At 40.7% G+C, this 1,176-nt stretch overlaps 1 protein-coding gene across 1 annotated transcript in view; it reads left to right on the forward strand.

Annotated features, from left to right (window-relative positions):
- Nucleotides 1–80, forward strand: part of LOC125535199 (transcription factor bHLH81-like) — a 2,812-nt gene extending 2,732 nt beyond the window's left edge. Inside the window, exon 6 of the mRNA XM_048698240.1 lies at nt 1–80. This exon is cut by the window's left edge and continues 61 nt beyond it. Coding sequence (XP_048554197.1) covers nt 1–80 — 80 coding nt within the window.
- The last annotated feature ends 1,096 nt before the right edge of the window (nt 81–1,176 follow it).

The raw sequence follows: 1,176 nt of genomic DNA on the forward strand, positions 1-1,176 counted from the left end.
AGGACTTCATCGCCTGCACAGTCCGCACCAAGCATAGCTGCACCACTCACCCACGAAGCATCGCTGAGAGGGTTAGTTAGTTTCCTGCAACATTTTTGGTGTTTGTCTTGGTGCGACATGTTTGTACTGAATATTTTTCTTGCTTATGCTGTTTAGGAAAGAAGAGCAAGGAATAGCAAGAGGCTAAGGAGGCTGCAAGACCTCGTGCCCAATTAGGACAAGGTAACTAAAATCAGTTGAATTGATGCACACTGTCAATTCTGTCACCATAGAGATGAATTTTCACCATGAATTACAGAAGCTCATACTCTCTAAAGTACTAAAACTGACGACTACATGCCTGCATATTTAGATATATAAAACTAACTACTAAAGTACTAAAACTGACGGTTCTAATCCAAACTGGAAGTATTGCCTACAGAAATTCAGAACCTTGGTAGGTGTCGATGATTCAGACCTTAGTTACTTCGGATTTCAGAATTGCATTTGTGCAGCTATTCTCTAGGAGAAGTCGTGCAATACAAACATATTATTAAGTTTCTTCTTGAATACGCAGCAAACAACTACGTCAGACAAAGATCTGGACTACCTGCTCATATCTGGTGAGCGGGTAGTCTCTCGCCCCAAACGCCTAAGCTCCTAATGATATCCTACTCCACTCGGTTTCTTCTTCTTCCATGCCTACGCAGCTCTAGCTTTTTTTAGTTTAGCCCGTCTAAATTTCTGTCATATAAAATCTAATGAAACGATGTGCTACTGTTCTTATTACTGAACTATGTAAATCTGTTTTTTTTTAAGTGGGGGAGTGATGAATCGAACAAGGAGGAAGGACGACGTGTTTGTTCTTCAACCATTTCCCTCTGAAACCTAGGTTAGGATTGTCCCCTGTTAAGTATGTGGTTGTACGTTGTACCTGCTACTAAATTAGTCATGCACACATGTTCGATTTTCGACTGTTTCTTGCCTCTAAAACCCAAGTTAGGATTGTCCCTTGTTAAGTGTGTGCTTGTACCTACTGCTAAATTAATCATGCATTCCATTTTGGTTGCAGAAACTTGGGGGGAATCATGGCTGGAGCATATGTGAACTTGGCCTCCGGTCATTGAGTCAGGTTTCTGGTTTTGCTTGGGAGAGTAGCATGTGTTTCCCATTTGTTTATTTAAATAATTTGTATCT

Source organism: Triticum urartu, chromosome 2, assembly GCF_003073215.2.
Source record: "Triticum urartu cultivar G1812 chromosome 2, Tu2.1, whole genome shotgun sequence".
Classification (NCBI taxonomy): Eukaryota; Viridiplantae; Streptophyta; class Magnoliopsida; order Poales; family Poaceae; genus Triticum; species Triticum urartu.